Here is a 20,412-nt window from a genome sequence, read left to right as displayed (position 1 = left end):
GGTTCGGTGAACTATGCGGCATTGAGCAAGCAGAGCTTCAACCGCCTGCGACAAAAACACACGGCCTCTATCACTCAGCAGCTTCCGAGGTGGGCCATGACGAAGAATGGAACGATGGAGCAGAAAAGATGCAAAGTCACTGGCGGTCGCTGCAGGTAGAGCAGCGGTTTCGGCATAGCGTGTAAGGTGATCAACTGCGACAATATTCCGTCGTTTTCCAGCGGATGTTAGTGGTAACGGCCCGTACAGGTCAACTCCCACATGGTCGAAGGCACGAGCAAGGTACGGAAGCGGCTGTAATAAACCGTGGGCCGGATGAGGCGGAGATTTGCGGCGTTGGCATTGCGGGCACGAGCGGACAAACTTGTGAACAAAAGTAAACATTCCTCGCCAGTAATAACGTTGCCGCAGGTGCTCATACGTCTGCGAAACGCCTGCGTGTGCACATTGTGGGTCAGTATAGAAAGACGCGCACATGTCGGAACGCAAAGTCCTAGGGAAAACCAGGAGCCACTTGCGACCATTGGGCTGGTAGTTGCATCGATACAAGAGGTTATCCCGGACAGAAAAATGGACAGCCTGGCGACGCAGGGAGCAGGAGATGGGAGATGCAGGCGAGCCAAAAAGGAGACCAAAAAAAGAGGCCACCCAAAGATCCTTGCGCTGTTCTGATGCGAAGGTGTCGATGTCGACCGAGGATACCACAGACCGAGGGACAGAGCGTCAGCGTCAGTGTGCTTGCGACCTACCGGTATATGACGTGTATCTCGTATTCTTGAATGCGCAGAGCTCAGCAGGCAAGGCGTCCACACGGGTCTTTTAAAGAGGATAACCAACAAAGGGCGTGATGGTCAGTAACCACATTGAAAGGCCTGCCGTATAAATAGGGGCGAAACTTCCCGAGTGCCCAAACGATGGCCAGGCATTCTTTTTCTGTGACGCTGTAATTGCGTTCCGCTTTGGTCAGCGCACGCTTGGCGTAAGCAACGACGTACTCGGAGTAGCCAGACTTGCGCTGCGCAAGGACAGTGCCAAGGCCAATACCACTGGCATCGGTATGCACTTCAGTTGGGGCGGTGGGGTCGAAGTGTCGCAGTATAGGCGGATACATCAGGAGACGGCGCAAGGTCATGGACGTGGTGTCGCATGCAGGAGACCAGAGGATAGGTCGTTGGCGCCACTTAAGAGTTGTGTCAGAAGTGATATTATCGAGGCAAAATTGCCAACAAAGAGCCTGAAGTAAGAACAGAGGCCGATGAAGGCGCGGAGTTCTTTGAGTGTCTTTGGTTTCGTAAATTCTGCCACGGCGCGAAGTTTTGATGGGTCGGGGCAAATGCCGCCTTGTGATACGATGTGACCTAGAATCATGAGCTTGCGCGTGGCGAACTGGCATTTTTTCAGGTTCAGTTGCAGGCCTGCGTTGGTCAAGGATGTCAACACTTGCCTAAGGCCAAGAAGATGCGTGCTGAAATCAGGGGTGAACACAACGATATCGTCGAAATAGCACAAACACGTGCTCCATTTGAGGCCGTGCAAGATATTGTCCATCATTCGTTCAAAGGTAGCAGGTGCATTGCATAGGCCAAATGGCATCACATTAAATTCGTATAAACCATCTGGCGTAATGAATGCAGTTTTGAGGCGATCAACTGCTGACATCGGGACCTGTCAGTAGCCCGAGCGTAAATCCAGCGAAGAGAACAATTAAGCGCCTTGCAAGCTGTCCAGAGCGTCGTCAATGTGCGGTAGAGGGTAGACGTCTTTGCGCGTTATCTTATTGAGACGGCGATAATCGACTCAGAACCGAATGGAACCATCTTTTTTTGTGGCGAGAACCACCGGTGATGCCCACGGGCTATTGGAAGGTCGAATGACGCCGCGCTGAAGCATGTCGTCCACGTGCTCACTGATCACCTGACGGTCCTTGGCGGATACGCAGTACGGGCGCTGCCGCAATGGCGCGTTGGAGCCAGTGTCGATGTGGTGGCTGACGGTTGACAAGCGACCCAGAGTAGGCTGAGCGACATCAAAAGAAGAGCGGAACTGGGCAAGCAGGTGAGGAAGCTGGGAGCGCTGCTCCGAAGTAAGGTCATCGGCAATGAAAGGTGTGAATAAGTCAGGTGATGAAGGAGCAGAATTGGAAAGTTCACAGAAGTCAATGAGCTCTGCATACGAAGCATCCGGCACGTCGGTTATAAACATGTCATCAGGAGGCTGAACATGGCCAAGTGCTTCGCCGCGAAGAGCCATCAGGGCTGTAGGAAGCGGATTACAGACAACGATGGGGCTGAAACCGGCTGTAATGTCAAGCGCGGCGAAAGGCAGGGGAACGTCTTTCTGGGCCATGAAGAGTTCTGAAGGAGTGGAGAGGACAACGCCTTCAGAGACAGCGCCACAGAAGACGGGAACAACGGCAGACGAGTGCGGCGGTATGGCGATGTCTTATCGAAGAACTAGATTAGCGGGAAGAGAAGTGGCGCCGACGCGGGGCACGTCACACAGCGACGATAATTCGGCTTCAGCACGTGCACAATTGATGACGGCGTTACTTCGCGAAAGAAAGTCCCACCCAAGTATCACGTCGTGAGCACAGGACTGCAGAACCACAAACTCCACAATATACAGAACGCCCTGAATAAGAACTCTAGCTCTGCATGCTGCTGAAGGCTGAACTGGCTGGGCGCTTGCTGTGCGAAGAGAAAACCCAGAAAGTGGCGTCGTAACTTTTCGTAAAGCGCGAGAGAGGCGTTCGTTTAGGATAGACACGGCTGCTCCAGTATCAATTAGCGCAACGGTAGAGACGCCGTCAACAGTAAGACCGACAACGTTCGAAGGCGACAATGGAGGACTTGTACAGATCGATGGCGACGCAGTTCTTGCCTCCTGAACTGCGGCGCTTAGTTTTCCTCTTGCGTGGGTGAAGGGCGCCGACGCATGGGGGACAACGAGAGGTGACGCGGGGAAGGTGAACGACGTGTAAGGACCGGGCGCTCGGCTGGTGGCCTGTTCGACTGCCGACTAAAATACGTGTCGTGGAAAGGCTGGACGTTGGCGTAGGGAGGCGACTGCACAAACTCATCAGAGTGCAGCATGCGGCAGCTGCAGAGTCGTGCAACATGGTCGGGAATACCGCAGGCATAACATATGGGCCTGTTGTCTTGCGTGCGCCAAGGATTAGTAAAGGCAGGAGCAGGTCGGTGAACGGGACTATGAACGGGTGGTGGAGGCCGAGGATGTAGAGCAAAGAGTGGTTGACGAGGGGGCTGCACGGCGACGGATGCGTAAGTGGCGCGGCGGCAGGGTACTGCTGATGCTGCATTGGTAGAGCCTCAGCAACTTGGTATTTAATAACCCACCGGAGCGTAGGAGCGGGCTGTGTAGCAGGCTGTTGCGGCAGCGGCTGCTGTAGCTCAGCGAAGGGTAGCAGAGAAAGCTGACGTGCAATTCCTCCCGCACGAAAGCTTGGATTTGTGTGAGCAAGGAGGAGCGATCGGAGAAGGCCGTCATGGAAGAGAGAGCCTCGTCAGCCACTGAGGGGCGCCTAGTGAACTCGCGCTGCCCCCTCAACTCGTGGTAGCTTTGGCACAAGTGTATGAGTTCTGCTACTGTGCGCGGGCTCTTGGCGGTCAACATTTGGAAAATGTAATCGGCGATGCCCTTCAAAATGTACTTCAATTTGTCATTTTCGCGCATAGACGCATCCACAGGTTTGCATAGGTCGAGAACCTCTTCAGAAGTCTTACGTGTGGAAAGCCACAGACGAGAGATGCTATATACACGCTATTTATACTGGAGCCAGGCAGCCAGGCTAACACTCGCTCGTGCCATGGGCACCGACCAACTTCTTCGTCTTTCTCGCGGCAGCTCGTCTCTTGAGCATCGCTCAATCATATCGTAATATTACCCCCCTGGCGGCAAAAGCACCGTCACGGGGCTGTTAAATATCCAAGGTGCATGGAGAGCTGTAGGGCTTGAGTCAGGCAACGTGGATAATGTCACTGGTTGTCACAACGGAGGACGTCGTGGGCGTGTCTAGAACGATTTCATAGGTGACATCGGTCACTTTGCATATCACGCGATATGGGCTTGTGTAACAGGAAAGCAGTTTTTCACAGAGGCCTACTTTACGCGATGGTGACCAAAGCAACACGAGGGCGCCGGGCACAAAATGGACATCACGGTGACGGAGGTCGTAGCGTTGTTTCTGCTTGTGTTGAGACACTTGTAGACGAGCGCGCGCAAGTTGGCGAACACGGTCAGCATGGGTGATTGCATCACGGGCATAACTGCTAGTTGAAGCTGTGCCGGACGGAAGCAGTGTCCAGTGGTAGCGTCGGTTCGCGACCATACAAGAGGTAAAACGGGGAAAAGCCAGCAGTTTCGAGAGGGGAAGAGTTATATTCAAAGGTAATGTAAGGTAGAGCCAGGTCCCAGTAGCGGTGGTCGTCTGAAACATATTTGGATAGCATGTCTGTGAAGGTGCGGTTCAAACGCTCAGTGAGGCCGTTCGTTTGGGGGTGGTAGGAGGTGGTAAATTTATGCTGTATTGAGCAGGCTCACATGATGACGTCAATGACTTTGGCCAAAAAGGTGCGGCTGCGGTCTGTAAGCAATTGACACGGAGCACCATGCATCAATATGATATCACGTAGCAGGAAGTCCGCAACATCAGTTGCACAACTGGTCGGAAGAGCACGGGTTACGGCGTAGCGGGTCGCGTAGTCCACCGCGACTGCAACCCACTTGTTTCCTGATGTAGATTCTGGAAATGGGCCTAGAAGGTGCAAGCCGACACGATGGAAGGACTCGGCAGGGATGTCGAGCGGCTGCAGGTAACATGTGGGGAGCTGGGAAGGCTTCTTGCGTCGTTGGCAAAGTTCAAAGCGGCGACGTAACGTCGTACGGAACGGGCAAGGCCCGGCCAGAAAAAACGGCGACGTACATGGTCATTGGTTCGAGATACGCCGAGGTGTCCTGCCATTGGTGCGTCGTGAAACTCTTCTAGAACGGTGGAGCGGAGGTGTTTAGGTACTACAAGCAGAAACCCAGAGCCGTCTGGATGAAGGTTACGACGGTACAAAGTACCATCGCGGAGGACGAAGAGGCGTAGAGTAGCATCGGCCGGAGAGTGTTCAAAACGGTCGATGAGTGCTCTGATGTAGGCGTCACGGCGTTGCTCGTCGGCTAAATGCAGCAGCTGGTATACAGACAATACGCAAGAAGCACTGGCAATATTGAAGGAGTCAGAGTCGTCAACAGGGTAACGCGACAAACTGTCAGCGTCTTGGTGCAGGCGGCCAGACTTGTACACCACGGAATATGAAAATTACTGCAGCCTCAAAGCCCATCGACAAACCGGCCTGTAGGATCTTTTAGCGATGAGAGCCAGCAAAGAGCATATTGGTCAGTGACTACGGAAAAGGGGCGACCGTAAAGGTAATTAGGACGGAACTTTGCAACCGCCCAGACAACAGCAAGGCATTCGCGTTCCGTAATGGAATAGTTGCGCTCCGATGGTGCTAGGAGGCGGCTCGCATAAGCAATAACGCGATCCTTGCCACGCTGACGCTGGGCTAAGAAGGCACCTACGCCATGACCGCTGGCACCTGTACGTAATTCTGTAGGGGCATCAGGGTCGAAGTGGGCGAGAATGGGTGGTGAGGTTGGAAGAGTGACAAGACGAGAGAAGGCGACGGCTTCTGCAGTGCCCCACGAGAATTGTACGCCTTTCTTCAAAAGATTAGCTAGGGGCCTAGCAATTGTAGCAAAATCTGGAACAAAACGACGAAATTACGAGCACAGCCCTACAAGACTTCGAACATCTGCTGCTGTCGTCGGAACCGGAAACTCTCGGACAGCGCGAGTTTTGTCGGGATGAGGCTGTACTCCGGAAGCGTCAACTAGATGGCCCAGAAGAGTAATTTGTCGGTGGCCAAAACGATATTTGGATGAGTTAAGCTGCAGCTTCGCCTTTCGAAATACATCAAGTATAGTTGTGAGACGCTCAAAGTGAGTGTCGAACGTTGGCGAGAAGATGATGACGTCGTCGAGGTAGCAGAGGCATGTGGAGCATTTCAAACCTAGGAGCAAGGAGCCTATCGTACGCTCAAAGGTGGCCGGGGCGTTGCATAATCCAAACGGCATTACTTTAAACTGGTATAGGCCATCAGGTGTAATGAACGCAGTTTTTTCTTTGTCCATATCGTCAACAGCGATCTGCCAATATCCCGAACGAAGATCAATAGACGAGAAATATCTGGAACCGTGCAGGCAGTCAAGGGCGTCGTCTATACGTGGGAGCGGGTAGACGTCCTTTTTTGTAATGCTGTTCAGGTGACGGTAATCTACACAGAAGCGCCACGTGCCGTCCTTCTTCTTAACCAACATCACAGGTGACGTCCAGGGACTCGATGAAGGCTCAATGATGTTCTTATCGAGCATTTTCTTCACTTCATCTTGAATTACTCGGCGTTCCGACACAGAAACTCGGTATGGTCGTCGGTGAATAGGCACAGTATCGCCAGTAAGAATGCGATGCTTGACCGCAAGCGTCTGGTCTAAAGGGCAATCGTCGAAGTCGAAAATATCGCGGTAGGACGATAATACTTCGCAAAGGTCTTCAGCCTGCGTGGAGGACAGGTCCGTCGCAACCATTTTCTTTATGTTGGGATCGACGCCCGAGGCTGGCGCGATGGGCATGCTAAGGTCGCGAGAACTACCGGTCGATAACGCTGCCACGTATTGGTCGCCGAGACAATGAGTGGTGGCAAGGCAAATACCTTGCGGTAGAATTTGCTTTGCCAATCCAAAGTTACTGACAGGCATGCGAGTGTGGTTCGCAGTAATAGTAACTATACTGTGAGGCACGGTGATGTCATACTGCATTGGGATGTCGGGCAGAGGAGTGACGAGGTACTCGCCATCAGGAACTGGTGGGAAAGACAACGGTTCAAGGTAGGCTGTGGACTTTGGCGGCAGGCGAAGAAAGCCGGTGGAGCGTAAGCGGCAGTGGGGTGCCTCAGAAGGTTCTGCGAGCATCGGCAACTCGAGACGAAGGGTACTGGAAGAGCAGTCAATAAAGGCAGAATGGGCGGAGAGAAAATCGAGGCCGAGAATAAGGTCGTGGGGGCAATGAGCAATTACGGTTATGAGGACAGGAGTGTGGCGGCCGGCGATGCTGACACGTGCCGTACACATGCCTATGATAGGCACAGTACCGCCATCCGCAACGCGGACGACGCGTGCCGACGCTGGGGTGGGGACCTTGTTCAATCGTCGTCGGAAGGCAGCACTCACAATAGAAAGATGTGCTCCTGTATCGATGAGTGCCGTGACAGGATAGCCGTCAACATCAACGTCAAGAAGGTTTCGGTTAGTAGGTAACGTGAGCAGAGGATTTGAGAGCAGGGTCGACAACGCAGCTTCACCTCCAGAAGCTACAGTGCCTAGTTTTCCGGCTGGGTGCGGGAGGCGATAGGCGGCGAAGAAAAGCGCCAGGGTTTGCGCGAACGAGACTGGTGGTGCCGAGGTGAGGGCGAGCGGCTGTAGCGAAGGTTCGGAGCAGGGACATCAGTGGTAGTAGGTTCACGGTGGGTGGCGTAGGGTACAGAAGGTCCACAGGTGCGGGAATAAGTGGGGGCGTAAGTCCGAGGAGGTGGTGGCCATCGGTTGCGGCAGTGACGGGCGACGTGGCCGATGCGACAGCAGTGGAAGCAGATCGGCCTGTCATCAGGTGTACGCCATTCGGACGGGTTGCGGCGAGATTTGGCAGAAAAGGACTGCCGGGGACGAGGAGGGCCGCTAGATAACTGGGGAACGCTGGGTCGAGACGTGGCACACACGGTGTTCAGACCCATGTTTTCAAATTCCTGTCTGACGACAGCCTGAATTATCGCAATGGTGGTTGCTGGCGGATCGGGAGGCGGCGTGGAGAAGGCTGGCAAACAGGCGGCCTCGAGTTCGCGGCGAACAACACGGGTTACGTCGTCACAGGTGGTGGTCTGACGTGGTCATCCCTCACATGTCGACGTAGCAGCAGTGTTGGGTAGGCGCGCAATGTGGTGTGACATACGGTGGATCTTAGCCTGTTCAAGGCGACGGCATTCTTTTATAATGGCGTCGATAGTCGACACGTTGCCGAAAACAAGCAAATTGAAAGCATCGTCGGCGATGCCTTTTAGCAGATGTACGACGTTATCTGCTTCGGATCGTCAGCTTTACAGCATAGAGCCAAGACGTCGAGGATGTAGGTAACGTATGGCTCGGTAGTTGACTGAACACGAGACGCAAGAGCCTTTCTCACGGCAGCCTTGCGCCCAGTGGGGTCGCCGAACAGTTCCCGTAGCTTTTCTTTGAAACTGTCCCTACTGGTTATTTCGTCATCATGTGTTTGGCGCTACACGCGTGGGGTGCCGCCGAGATAAAAGATGACATTGGTGAGCATAATCGTTGCGTCCCACCTGTTATTAGCGCTGGCATGTTCATAGAGCTTGATCCAGTAGTTGATATCCTATCCCTCCAGGCCAGAGAACTCAACTGGGTCACGATGTGGGGCAACCGTGACGATTAGAGCAGTCGGACAAGCCGAAGCCGTAGCGGAGGCGGGCTCATCACCGGGAGGCATAGTGATAAGCTCGGTGTGCCGACCACTTCGGAGTTCCCTGGTGAGGATGGGGATCGCTGACCTCCACCAGAAATGTTACGTGTGGCAATACACGGACGAGAGATGTATATACACGCTATTTATACTGTAGCCAGGCAGCCAGGCTGACACTCGCTCGTGCCAAGGGCACCGACCAACTTCTTCATCGTTCTCGCGGCGGCTCGTCTCTTGAGCATCGCTCAATCATATCCTAATAATATAACAGGTAAATGTTTCACCGGGTTGTTGCGCTCGCTCTCGTAACCGCTGCTCGGCGCGCAACTTGTGGACGGCAGGGCGACCGAAAACTGCAGCGAAACTGGTCTTGAACGCGGACCAGGGCTGAGAACCGGCTTCGTGATTTTTAATCCATAGGTGAGCCACTCCCGCAAGGTAGAATATGACGGCATTTAACTTGGCGGTATCATCCCATCGATTGTGCAAGCTCACCCGTTCGTACGTAGCCAACCAGTCACTGACGTCCTGTTCATCCGTACCGCTGTAAACCGCTGGATGGCGTTGCGGGACAGCGCCAGAGCAGGCAACGGGGGGTGGCGGCGACGTCGGCTGTGGAGAGTCGGGCATGACGGGAGGCAGAGTCCGAGACCAGAGTTCCAGGGTGTAGATGTTCTTGAGTACACCGCACCATCCGCCAATTGTAATAGCTGCACTGAACAGTTCCGAGGGTGACGTCTTTCCGTAACCGATGAGGCAGGTGACGCAGAGCAGGAACAGCTGGTTGCCCGAACGGCTCACACTCGTGCCAAGCACTGACGATCTGACTCGCCTTGTTCTTGTACTCTTCTTCTTCATTACAAAAGTATTTTAATTGGTTGACTGCGGACATGGTGCATGCCACTTAGAGATTTGCTCTGGGAAAACATGCCTCAAAAAATAAAAACCGGCGTCTCAAGTGCAAAGCCGCAACAAATAGGGTAGCTGCTTTGATAAGATACACAAAGCGCCAGCTCTCTCACGTTAATGAAAAATGTCTTTAAAGTTCATGTCTACTTTTGTTGAAAAATTTTCCATTTTTTCGACTCGACATTTTTATTTTTTTAGCGGTCGTGACACGACAGCCCTTCTGGAGGAGTTCTCGGATGAAGTGTTTTGAGGTCTTGATGAAAATATGTTTAGCGTTGCTTCATTTTTGGACATATCTAAAGCTTTCGATAAAGTTCATCACGGGATGCTACTACAAAAATTATATTCCAGTGGATTTAGGGGTGCATCTTAAGATGCCCTCGAAAGCTATCTTGCAGAATGGTCACAAGTGGTTGTCTTAGATAAAACGATAAATGCAAGTGGTAAGCTTCCACTGAAGGTTGGAGTTCCTCAAAGTTCCATTCTTTTCAATATATGCATCAATAATTTATCTCGGTTTGTTTCAAAATGTTTGATATTTCAATACGCTGACAACACTGTGTTGCTGTCAAAACACTTTTCGCACAACATTGCTATCTCGAGCTTTCAGAATAATGTACACAAGACAATAACTGATTCTCTGATAATTGTCTACCGGTTAAAGCCTCAAACGACAAACTCGTTTGCTTCTGATTCCCTTTATAACTAACAGTAATAGACGCACCAATTTTACTGCATAGTCACAAATGTCATTCCTGTCATTTCATTTTGTCAGTAAACTATATCATTTCATGCCATAGTTAACTGTCGCACATTTGCGATGAGCTTAGGAGTGCTGCGTGGTTATTCTTTCAAATTAAAACTATCGTTCCGCTTCCTGTAAAATAAAAACCATTGCGCATGCCTTTATCTACAGCACTGTTTGATATGGGAATACCGTTCTTGCTTTCCGCCCTACCCTATGGCAAAGCTGGGTTGATTATTTCTTTAAAAATGTATAAAAAACATAGCCTACAACACTTTGTCAATCACAAATGAAAACATTGTCCCAGCACTTAGCTTTCCATGCTTCCGGACTCTGTGCTATGACATTTTTGATTGACTGATGTTAGGGTATGATACACAGCCACCCGAAGCCTTCGTAGCAGTGTTCGCCTTGTAGTTCCAATGCTCAACGATTTATGGTGATGCTAGGCGTTGTGTGTATGTGCCGAAAATTCAGAACGATTGGCCAAATGAGGCACTTTCCCAAACATAAGGAAAAGCATTGAAAATGTGATTGGTTCACTGTAGCAAGGTTGGTTTAACATTTAAAATATACTGGGTGACACTTCTAAAACATGTACATCTTACCATCTTGGTACCGATTGTTGATTCTAGTTCCATGATTTGCTCCTTGTTCACGTAAAGCTTCCTAACTGTTATTTATCCTGCATAATCTTGTTATATGTAGACGCGAAAGTAAATATTGCACGCTGGTTCGCTGATTTTGCCGGGCCAAGTCCCTTAAGCCACTGGTGGCTTTGACAGGCCCATTCCTTGTATCCTGTATTCCTTTGTGAAATAAAATATTATTATAACTATTACACAAATTTATTATAATTGATGTTAATATTGTTGTTGTTGTTGTTGCTGCTGTTGTTGTTTTACCTCATCATTCTGCAGCGATGCTCTTCTAGCCTAGGGGCGGCATCTTTGGCACTCTTGAACGTGGCTGGACTCCAAAGCCGCTCAGCGGCCGCCGATGCACGTGGCCTGTGCAGTAAAGCACAAAATGAAATCAAATGAAGTGAAATGAAGGAACGCACATTAGGCACATGACAGACTAAACGACTCATGTAAGTTATTGTCTCCGTCTACCTGTTCAGATGCTTTTTTTTTTCATTTCGCTTGTGAAATGCAGCTTATGCATTAGATTACAATGTCTAAAATGGTGCGTTGTACTCTATTCCACCTCACGGACTTCTTGTAGTGGAGTCTAGGGCAAGTTGAGCAATACGGCAGTTAGCGAATATACACAGAATGCGCATAAAAGCTTAAAAACACACGTGTAGCACTGAGCAGGAGGCTAGAAAAAAGATATAGCTAGGCAGTACGAAACCAAAATTGGTTAAACCCAGGACATGCCTGCACGACAGCAATGTTTGATTTATATGGAGGTCAGTACGCTGGGCAAAGGCATAGGGACGATTTGAACGTATTATTCACTTTAAACCCGCTGTTTATATACTACCCCTCTCCTTCATATGTTTTCAGCTTTTGTGTGCGGTAGTTATTGCTAACGAAACAATGCCCGCAGTTTTACTGCGCAATCTGATCCATTTTACAAACTTACTCTCCAGCCTGTGTTTAAATTTAGTAATAACCATTTATTAATTAATAATTATTTAATAAATAATTAATTAATTAATAATTAATTAGGGCCGCCAAAGCTCAAACCTGCTCTTTCAGAAAAACTCACAGTTTCGCCCAAAAAGCGAAGCATCGATTGCGATAGCAAATTAGTGAAAAGCTATACCAAGTAAGAACAGTAGTTTCTTTACAAGCATGATACCACGTGCGCACAAGCAAACATGATCACAACATGACTAAATGACCGCGGAAACTCGCTGTCAAAACGGTGTCCTGAGGAAACGCGGAAGCACCAGCGAGCAAAGTGACATTCGAACTGTCTATCGCCTAAACGAAAAGTGAGCGCCTAGAACACACAGTAGGCACAAAGCCACGAGCCGCCTACGCACCTAGACTCTGCGCCCAATGCAGATCGCCCTCAATATACGGCCCGGCGACCGCTCGCAGCCGCCACACGCGCAGCTGCCGGGGGAGTAGAACGCCGGCCTCTTGCCTGCTGGGGCGACCCCGGTGGTGGCGTGCGGAGTACAGCGGTAAATGGCAAGGTATTCTGTGACAGCTTGTCGGAGTGGTCGTCTTTCGAGGAGTGAGACTTGAATGAAGTTTTTCAATGTGCGATTGAAATGTTCTATTTGCCCATTGGCTCGGGGGTAGTATACCGAAGAATGTGAAAGACTGATGCCTCTCTTTTGCAGGAAAGTTACGAACTCACGCGAAGTGAACTGAGGTCCATTGTCACAAACGATCTCTTCCGGGTAGCCTTCACGGGCAAAAACACTTCTTAAAAAGTCTTTCACGGTGCTCGTGGACACTTCGCTGCAAAAATATACCTCTGGCCATTTAGAATGGTAGTCAACAAGCGTTATAGCAAATCTGCTGTTGTAAGCTGCATGCTCCAAAGGACCAACAATGTCTAGGCCAAGCTTTTGCCACGGTCGCTCAGGCCATTCAACAGTTTGCAACGGTGCTGGTGATGTTTTGGCGGACTTATCTGCCTCTAGGCAGACATGGCAGTTTTTTTTACTGCCGTTTCCACTTGCTTAACCATTCGTGGCCACCAGAACCGCTCACGCAGTCACGCCTTCGTGCACGTGATACCCGGATGTGTCTCGGGCGCGGTGCCGATGATCTGAGCTGTAAGAGAGGACGGAACGAGGCGCTCTCCACGCAGAAGCAGGTTATCGACAACAGAAAGTTCTTCCCCAATGGCGTAGAATGGTTTCGCCTCTTCTGGTATGGACTTCTTTGGCGGCCAGGAACTCAGCACGAATGACTTGATGGTTTCTAGGTCGTCGAGGGCGGCCTACCTGAACTTCTCCTTAGTCACGCAGACAGGCTCAATGAACAAGACAATTTCTTCCTCCTTAGCAATCTCTGCCTCCGAGCTAGGTGCTGGAAGCCGAGAAAGTGCATCTGCTACAGTGTTTGTGGACCCCTTGCGGTATTCAACAGTGAAATTGTAGCAAAGCAGTCGAGCACTCCAGCGTGCGATTCGGAGTGGGCGTCTTCCATGTCCTTGAGACGGCAGCAAGGACACCAGTGCCTGGTGGTCTGTTCGTATTGTGAAATGGCAACCCCACAGGTATGTGTACCATCGCGCACACGCCCAAATGCACGCAAGAGCTTCTAGTTCCCCGACTGAATATTTTCTCTCTGCAGGCGAGAGTGTACGAGATGCGAAAGCGACTGTGCGGAGCTCGTGGCCACTTTGTTGCTGCAGGACTGCTCCCAGCCCACAGTCGGACGCGTCGGTTGACACAATTACTAGCAATGACGGATCGAACATCTGGAAGACTGTACTCGACGAAATCATTTCCTTGACCCTCCGGAAACTGCTGTCTACTTCGGCAGACCAGATGAATGGCTCATTTTTGCGAAGTAAGACTCTCATAGGCTCAACCACGTGTGCCAAGTGTGGAACAAACTTGGAGTAGTATTCTACGAGGCCCAGGAACGAACAAAGGGCGGCCACATCAGTTGGCACTGGTGTGTTAACTATGGAGTCTACTTTCTCTGGAAGTGGCGAGGTACCACGTGCAGTGACCTTGTGCCCTAGAAAGGCAAGTTCTGGAACGTCGAAAAGGCATTTGTTCAGTTTCGGACCTGCGTTCTTGATCTTTTGCAGCACGGTCTTCAAGTTTGAAAGGTGTTCGTTTGCGGTCTTGCCAAAAATGATGACATCATCAATGTAGAACAACACGGCAGGGCAGCGGTCAAGGATTTTCGCCATCATCTTCTGAAATGCCGCTGGGGAAGAAACCAACCCAAAGCAAACTCTTTTAAAACGGAAAAGGCGATCATGAGTGATGAAAGCTGTCAGATCCCTGCTGTCAGGGAGCAAGAAAACCTGATGGTAAGCGGAAGCCACGTCAAGTTTGGAGAAGTGTGTAGGGCCTACCAAAGCGTGAAGCAGCTCCCCTGTATGGGGCAATGCGAAACTGTCTGGAACAATAGCTTTGTTCGGCTCTCGAAGGTCTACACAGATCCTGATGCTACCATCTTTCTTGTTAACAACAACAATAGGGGACACCCATTCAGAAGCATCGATCCGCTCGATGATGTCAAGGCTCAGCAACCTCTGAAGCTCATTTGATACTGGTGACCGGAGAGAATAGGGCAGACGGCGAAGCTTCGAAGTTAGAGGCTGCACGCCTTGCCGTGTCTTGATACGATGCGTGAACCCCTTAGCAAGACCCAACTCGGGACTGAAAAGTGAACTGAACTCATTTGCTAAGGCTGGCGGAAGAGCTCTGTTATGGGGCTGCATGCTTGACGGTGTGGAAATAGAACAGGATAGCGGGTCAACAGCAGTCGGCTGCGGAGCAATGGACGTGTATAAGCACTTGGGAGCAGAACCCTCAACGCGAAGATCTAAGGCTTTAATGCCGTCAAGACCGATCAGAGAAGTGCCTCGGTGAACAACATAAAAACGTAGCGACGCTGTGCGGCCTTTAAATCGAACGTCTGCCTGGAAACAACAAAGCACTGGAATCGGCCGTTGAGAGTAGTCAAACAAGCTAACATGCGGAGCAGGCAGAAGCGGAACACTCTGAAAATATCGACTGAATTCTTGTTCCGACAGGATTGAAACAGACGACCCTGAATCAACAAGGAATGTCAAAGTGACATTCGCGAATTGCACTTGAATATAAATTCCGCTACGCACGGAACGTTGCACAATCAAAACTTCCTCAGCACTGCTGGATGACGAAACATCTTCATGAAATTCAACTTCACGGACTCGGCCTTGCATTTGGGTTAGCTTGCGGTTGCATACCCTTTGAAAGTGACCCTTGCGACCTCAAAATGAACAAGTCTTGCCATGCGCTGGGCACTGCGGCGCTGACGCGATGTGGTCCTGCGAGCCGCATCCGAAACAATATGGCGAGCTGGAGCGGCTACTCTGTTCTTGGTTCCGCTGAGGGGGGTGGTTCCGCGGCGACGCACGTGAGCCGCCCACGCTCCTCGTTAAATTCTGCTCTAAGGTGGCTGCCGGTTGTGAATTCCTTTTTTTCGAAGAATGCGACGATGGTTTTCGACGCTGCCGCAATGAAATTGCTTCGACCGACGCAGACAGCTCCTTTAGCCCTTCAGCCGCCTGCTCAAACTGAAGTGCAATTTGAACAGAATTCTCGAATGAAAGTGCGGAACCCTCGAGCAGTAAACGCTCACGTACGCGAGTGGAAGCTACGCCGGCAACGAATTGGTCCCGCAGAGCATCATCTTGCGAGGCAAACGAACAATGTGACGCTAGCTCCCGTAGAGCGGCAACAAAGTCATGAACGGACTCGCCTTTGTGTTGGCTGCGGCGGTGAAAGCGATGCCGCTCGATGATAACGTTGCGCGACGTCGAAAACTGGTGCCGTAATGCGGCGAGTGCAGAGTCGTATTCGTCAGGAGGGGCCGCGACAGACTTGTCATCGGCAAGTGTTGCGGCACTTGGCGCGGCGGGTGCTGCAGCGCTGGTGCCTGCATGTAGCGCCTGATAAATACGCTCGCCCTCCGCCCCCAAACAATGCAAAAGAATAGCCTTGCGTTGCTCCGGCTTGAATGCGGCGGCTCCGGATGCCAGCAAGTACACGTTGAACATCTGCTCCCACTGCTCCCATGGCAATGACGGACGGCCGGGCGTCGGAAGGAAAAACGGTGGCGGAGCAAGCCCCGGTGAAGCTCATGGTGGGCGGATACGGACTGCGCAGCGGGGCTGGGGGTACGTTCACGACATCCTCGTCGCCAGTGTGGTGTTGACCGAAGGTGGAAGTCTGACTGCAGCCGTCCCGAAGTAAAAAGACGTTTATTTGACATATACAGCCGATATATATATAATGAAGAACAGAAGCGCCCCCTGGGGAACAAAGAACTAAAATGAATAACGCAACTGAATATAACATCCCCTCGCACGCCTTCACTCGCACAGACAGAGCGGGGCGCGAGGCGACGGTGCTATCGCCCTTGAACTATATACGGAGCCTCACGGCGACGGCGAAGTCGTAAGCCACGCCGAAGGTGGAAATAGGCTTGCAGTGTCCATAGAACTAAAGAGGATCCCCAATGAGAGAACTGTTCGACTCAGACCAAATGGAGCCGCAGATTTTGTGACTTGTTTAACAGAGCAGGACTTCAGCGCACTTTGTGTGGATTGGTACCGGCGGTATCGCAACTTATTCAGCGATTCTAGGGCGAACTTCCTCACTTACGCTTTTGGAAAAGTTCATATACGTAACGAGTGTATTATTAAGATAACAACTTAAAATGAATCCACTGACCCGTTACACATGCGTAGGCAATATGCATTATAAAATTTTTTTCTGATAAGTTTTTAAGTGGAGCGCAATGACCCATATTGGCGCTCAGTAATAAACAATAAATCAATAAGAGTGCTAAACTTACCATGTCCTGCTAATGAGGTTAGTGCCATCTACGAACTCGCCCCACACGCAGGCTTCACCACCTAGCACCAACGATTTTTGCTCTGAGGTACCTGCGAGAAGCGAACAGTAGGACGTTATTTTCACAGCCTGTGGACACTATAGGCAGCTTTGACGTAGCCTGTGGCAAGTGCAGCAGCGACTGTTTGAATCACCACTCTATGCGGAAGAACGAAGAGTGTTTGATGATTCCGAAAATTATGTACATTTAGAAAGTCGGCACCATTGCGGCTAAGCAAAAATTGAATTTTTTTTCGCAACATTGGTCAACTGCACAATGCATAGTGCTAAAATTTCATCATAAATTTGCCGATGTTAGCCATTTCGTTAATGTTTCATTACTAAGCATGCTATGTAAAAAAAAATACAAAATTCACGATATAGGCAAACGTATTTTTGGCAGCCTGTTGATACTTGCGAGAAGTCGGTGCAAAGAACGCAGATTGTTTGCTGTCGAACAAACATTAGGAGTAGATTTGAAAAACTTGTGTACCGTTATGTTTGGTTGATATTTAAAGAAGTACAATACAAAGTTTGAAAAAATGTGGAAGCTAGGATCGACTATGATTGTCAATATCAGCGACAGCTTTCTTTTGTGACCAGCTGCGCACCATCATGTGATCTATCGCAGGCACGCGTAAACAGATACATCATGTAGCAATCTCACCGCCAATTACAATGCAAAATGATATAACTTCACAATATATATTGCTGCTAGCCCAGCACATCACTCTGAATTCTTTGGAAACCCCACATATTCCTAAAAGGTTGGCTGCGACTTATTTGAAACGTCTATGTATAACTGACCGCGCTTGACGCGGAGGTGTCTGTCGTGTATAGGGCAATATATATTTAATATATCTAAGCCTACATACCCCAAAAATTGGCACCCAATAGTATCGCACTGCCACTGCCGAAGGCACCTGCAAGAATTTTTCACGAGGCGAAACAGCCCTCGCTCCGGCGTAACAACAACGCGGAAAACGAGGACGAAAAAGATCGGCAATATATGCGCTGGCCAAGAACGTCGGATGGAATTCACTAAGCTGCGCTGCTCGTGCGTAGCTACATAGCCAGAAAGTTCCTACGCCGAGATGAGGACTCAACGAAGGTGACAGCGCATTGAGCTTCTGGCGCCTGACAGCAAGGAGGTAAAGAAAAGTCGGATTAGGCGACTCATCAAGCCCATCAAGCGTATGTAGTTGTGGATATATCCTCTTACGGCGAATGCCTGCACATCGCTATTCCACAACTTCCTATCCGGCCGTCTGCTACAGCGCGTACAAGTGTAACCACGCTTCTCCGTCACCGCACGGCCGTCAAAAGTATTGCATTCGAAGTGTTACACATTCTTCTCACATTTCTGCGAGAGAGAAGACTCATGGACACATGGTGACATAATTGGCGCGCACAGAAATGCTCAGTCCGAACAATGGCTGACCAAGTCTGCCTGGATAACTGCCTTTATACATGACTACCACTACCATACTACAAAGCGACAAAATGTCTTTATCGCGACACTGACTACGGAAATGAACAAAAATGCTCCATAGTAAATAGTTCGTATGGTATCAAGAAAATGAGCCCAGCTCCCCTACACTCACCGGTAGGGTATGTAATCGCGCTTGTAACGGTTTCAGGTGCAGTTCTACTACCGCGCATAGGCTCAACATCAGCTATCTGGGCAGCCGGTACCGTGAAAAGTGCTGGTCTCGCTGACCGCCAACCGACGAACACGTGCTCGCTTCGTATAGGATGACTGTTGAGCGCACGGGGAGCATTTAATGTAGCCCTAAACAAGTAACCCAGAAAGAAGCCGTGGATACCGACACTCCCAATTCATGACAGAAAACTTCACTACGTATACCCCCACTTGCAACTTTCACTGGCTATCACAGTTTGACATTGTACTAGCGTTCATCCTTTCTTGGCTTTTCCTTAGCTGATAAAACCCGATGATACCATGAACCAGGTAAAGAGTTTGTTGTTGCCCGTTTTGGCGGCCGCATTCCCACAGAGGCGAAATGCACAAAAGTGCGTACACATCAATTATTGAGACCGGTAATAAATCGTAGATTGTTCATATCTGGGCCATGAGCCCCTAACTATGCTGTTTCTCATAGTACAAGTGATGCCACGTAGAAGTCAAGGCTAAGAAGTTAACTTCACTACAATTATTATCGCCAATGTTTCACTAAATTAACGAGCCTCTTAGAACATGTGTTCAAGGGCACGTCAGAATACTTTACGTCACCGTACATGACGCACATAGCACTTCGACATTCTAGCATGGTTTGGATAAAGTCGGTTCAAATAGTGAATCTTGCGACACTTCCGCACTTTGTTCAGAGCAATCACTGCACATAGAGTACGATGCAAAGGTTAGGTGGTGGTGTCAAAGCGGCACCCGACGCCATTCTGTACACATACGAATGCGGCCTCGTATTACGAATTGAACTGCAGCTCAAGAGCAACAGTTTCTTACGATTCCGCGGAAATTTTTAGGTTGTAAAACGTCATAAGTGTTTGTTTATATTCCCTGCACGGCGAAGACCTCTCCCGGTGATCTCTAATAACCCCTTACCTACACTACTGATTCCAAGTTGTGCCTAGAAATTTCATTATTCTACCACCTCACCTAATTTTCTGCCGTCCTCGACAGCGCTTACTTTCCTCTAGCACCAACTCTGTATTTCTAATGAACCACCGTTTATGTAACTTACGAATTACGCGGCCTGTCAAGCTCCGATTTCCCTTATCTTTAAATGCGAGGTTTCATGCATCGGGGCGCACGGGATGCCGGAGAACAAGGATGATTAAATTAGTGAAAAAAACATTTGTGGATCTACTAAAGTCCAGGAGAGATGGCTAATGTGGTCACTGCGTGCAAGCAGTGTAATGGCTAGGATTATGCGGCGAGAGTCCCGCTGCTGCGAGGTGCCGGAGTGTCGTCGGTTTCAATCCAGGGCAAACCCACAGCACGTGGTGCAGGTCGGCTTTCCCTCTTAATGTCCACTACCCCTACACCTGTTTGCTGTCAGATCCGCACAACTCTCTTCATGTCTCCTAACCTTAGGCTTAAATTTGTTCATTCTGCCGTTTAATGGAGTGTTCTATAACTTCGTCTCAAGCTTTTAGCTTTTTTCCTAGCCTCCAGGTTTATGTCCAATATGTATAAGGGAGTGATTGCACCCTTTTATTTTCACAGACAGTTGTGAGCTCCCGATCATGATTTTGCAATGCCGGCCGTTTGCGCTCCGATGAGCTTTTATTGTTAACCAGATTTCCTTCTCATGATGAGGAGTCCCTGCTTGTAATTGACCTAGATAAACTTATTTCTGCACAAACTCTAGAGGCTGGCAGCCGAACATGAAATATTGTTCGCTTGACGGGCTATTCAACATATTTATTTTCTGCTGCATAATAATCTTCCCCACACTCTGACACGTGTGTGTGTGTATGTGCGTGCGTGTGTGTGCGTGCGTGCGCGCGTGTTTGTGTGTCTGTTTGTGTGTGTGTTTTGTGTGTGCGTTGTCAGCATGATAGTATTTCCTGTCGGCAATACTATCATGCTGATAACGCGCGTGCCGTTCGTTACTGGAACGTACCGGGCTCGCAGCGTGAAAG

The 20,412-nt window shown here is 50.0% G+C and overlaps 2 protein-coding genes across 2 annotated transcripts in view; both read right to left on the bottom strand.

Moving 5' to 3' along the window:
- LOC135921156 (beta-hexosaminidase subunit alpha-like) overlaps window positions 1-20,412 on the bottom strand; it is a 274,254-nt gene that overhangs the window by 46,508 nt on the left and 207,334 nt on the right. The window contains exons 12-13 of the mRNA XM_065455467.1: window positions 16,748-16,838; window positions 11,156-11,260 (exon numbers count right to left, since the gene is read on the bottom strand). Coding sequence (XP_065311539.1) covers window positions 11,156-11,260; window positions 16,748-16,838 — 196 coding nt within the window. The remainder of the gene's footprint in view (window positions 1-11,155; window positions 11,261-16,747; window positions 16,839-20,412) is intronic.
- Window positions 15,159-16,016, bottom strand: LOC135921174 (uncharacterized; the record flags this gene model as incomplete). The annotated part of the gene is made up of 1 exon (XM_065455482.2): window positions 15,159-16,016. A coding segment is annotated over one exon (858 nt), but the record flags the coding sequence as incomplete, so codon positions are not given.

Source organism: Dermacentor albipictus, chromosome 8 (genome assembly GCF_038994185.2).
Source record: "Dermacentor albipictus isolate Rhodes 1998 colony chromosome 8, USDA_Dalb.pri_finalv2, whole genome shotgun sequence".
NCBI classification, from domain to species: Eukaryota; Metazoa; Arthropoda; class Arachnida; order Ixodida; family Ixodidae; genus Dermacentor; species Dermacentor albipictus.
Note: the sequence above shows the minus strand (reverse complement) of the source record. Positions and strands in the feature narration are given on the sequence as shown.